Source organism: Austrofundulus limnaeus, unplaced genomic scaffold, assembly GCF_001266775.1.
Source record: "Austrofundulus limnaeus strain Quisiro unplaced genomic scaffold, Austrofundulus_limnaeus-1.0 Scaffold305, whole genome shotgun sequence".
Classification (NCBI taxonomy): domain Eukaryota; kingdom Metazoa; phylum Chordata; class Actinopteri; order Cyprinodontiformes; family Rivulidae; genus Austrofundulus; species Austrofundulus limnaeus.
In genome coordinates this window covers 333005-334835 of record NW_013952707.1, presented here as the reverse complement: position 1 = coordinate 334835, position 1831 = coordinate 333005, and the positions used below count along the sequence as shown (strand labels likewise).

The 1831-nt window shown below is 36.4% G+C and overlaps 1 protein-coding gene across 1 annotated transcript in view; it reads right to left on the bottom strand.

Annotated features, from left to right (window-relative positions):
• cybb (cytochrome b-245, beta polypeptide (chronic granulomatous disease)) overlaps positions 1-1831 on the bottom strand; it is a 38627-nt gene that overhangs the window by 16360 nt on the left and 20436 nt on the right. The window contains exon 13 of the mRNA XM_014021767.1: positions 774-920. Coding sequence (XP_013877221.1) covers positions 774-920 — 147 coding nt within the window. The remainder of the gene's footprint in view (positions 1-773; positions 921-1831) is intronic.

The following is a 1831-nucleotide window of genomic DNA, read 5'->3' as shown; positions in this document are numbered from 1 at the left end:
GGATTACTCCGGTCAGTCTGCTTGGTGCTCCTCTCTGCTTCAAATATGATGAACATTAAAAATAAAGTTCTGTAATTTATTTATCTATAAACACAATTTAAAATATGATGTATAGCCTGAAATCTGTAATTTTCACACAGTTTGGAACAATTTTTTACAAAGATCAAATCTTTCTCACTAAATTGGTCATGTGACTACGACATAAGTGTGTCCAGGGACTCCAGGGCATTAATCGTCAAATTAATCGTTATCTGCTAAATACCACAATTAATCGTGATTAATTTTTTTGCCAATATTGCCCAACCCTAATAAACACTGAACTAAACAAGCGTATCAGATAAATATTTCATCACCTCTGATTGAACAACTTCAGAATCAACACGCTAGAAGTATCATCCATGTTTAGCTACTTCTGTAAACACCATGTGGCGTCACATCTTTATCTGTGCATGTGGATCACATCAGAGCTGTGGAGAGTTCACACTGGAGTCCGATGGAAGTTGCATTTAAAATGTAATGTGAACATTCATGCCAAAATATCAGATTTTTTCTAAAAATTAGAACTGAACATTAAGCCCTGCAGTGTGAATGAAGCCTTAAAGATGTGGTGAGAGCAGCTGCGCGAGGGGGCCCAATTAGATTTTTAGTCATGGGGCCCAAAATTGCTGGAGGCACCCCTGCAAAGACCGTCCATCACATGCTGGTTTTTATTCAGCTGTTTTAACACTAACGCCCTCCTGCTCTTAGCTGAACATAGCTCTTTTGTCTAATACCTCAGTCTGTTTCCAGCGGGTCAGGTAGATGTTGTAGCTGAGGAAGTCGGCCATGTTTTTGTCTGCCATCTGTCGCTCCAAAGACTGGAGCAAGTCAGCGAACCACTCGAAGGCCTCAGTCTCCGGACACAGCCAGTAGAAGTAGATCTGCACCACAACAAAACCATTCAGGTTATTTGGTCTTAGTCTCTTTAAAATGCAGAAACTAATCCCTACAAAAAAAAGGTTCTATTTTTATTTGGGAAAAAAACAATGATTTCACGAAAAACCATAAAGAGCTGGGCGCCTTGGTTTAAATGCAGATGCCCCACTCCAATACACCTCCTCAGTTTGCTCTCACTGATTGTCCTCAGTGGCTTGGGACAGAAATGAATAAAAATCCTGTTTAAAACCATTAAAATATATTTCATTTAAATGTTTGGTGAGTTTGTGATAGTTTTTTATTTTTATATTTTGTCTGAATAAAGTCAAACTAAAATTTAAATTTTTTTAAAACCTGTTGAGAAATGGCAAGAATTCATATTTTACACAGTTTGATCCTAAGAAGTTTCTAAGTAGAGCTTTGAAATGCAAAAACAAGAAATGGGAGAGAGACAAAACAAACAAACATACATCTGAGTAAACATTTTATTTTCAAAAAGCTGTTCATCAATCGATAAAAAGTTTACGTTTTTTAAAAATTTGAAGCGATTAACAAGAATGGCACAGACACTGAGTCCTTTTTGTCAAATTTTATTTTGATTTTAGAGCGGTTTGAGTTTTTTTTTTTGGTATATGGTCTTAAATTTCTGATCAGCTGATGAACAGCTCATTTCTGTTTAATACTTTGCAGTAAAATGCTTACTCAGGTTTATTTTTGTCTCACGCCCATTTCTTCATTTTGCATTTCGATGCTCTGCTTAGAGCCTTCTTTCAATCCAACAGTGTAAAATGAGAAATATTGTCATTTTTCATTTGGTCTTAAAATTTTGATCAGGAGTGTAATATATAGATACATATGTGTGTGTGTGTGTGTGTGTGTGTGTGTGTGTGTGTGTGTGTGTGTGTGTGTGTGTGTG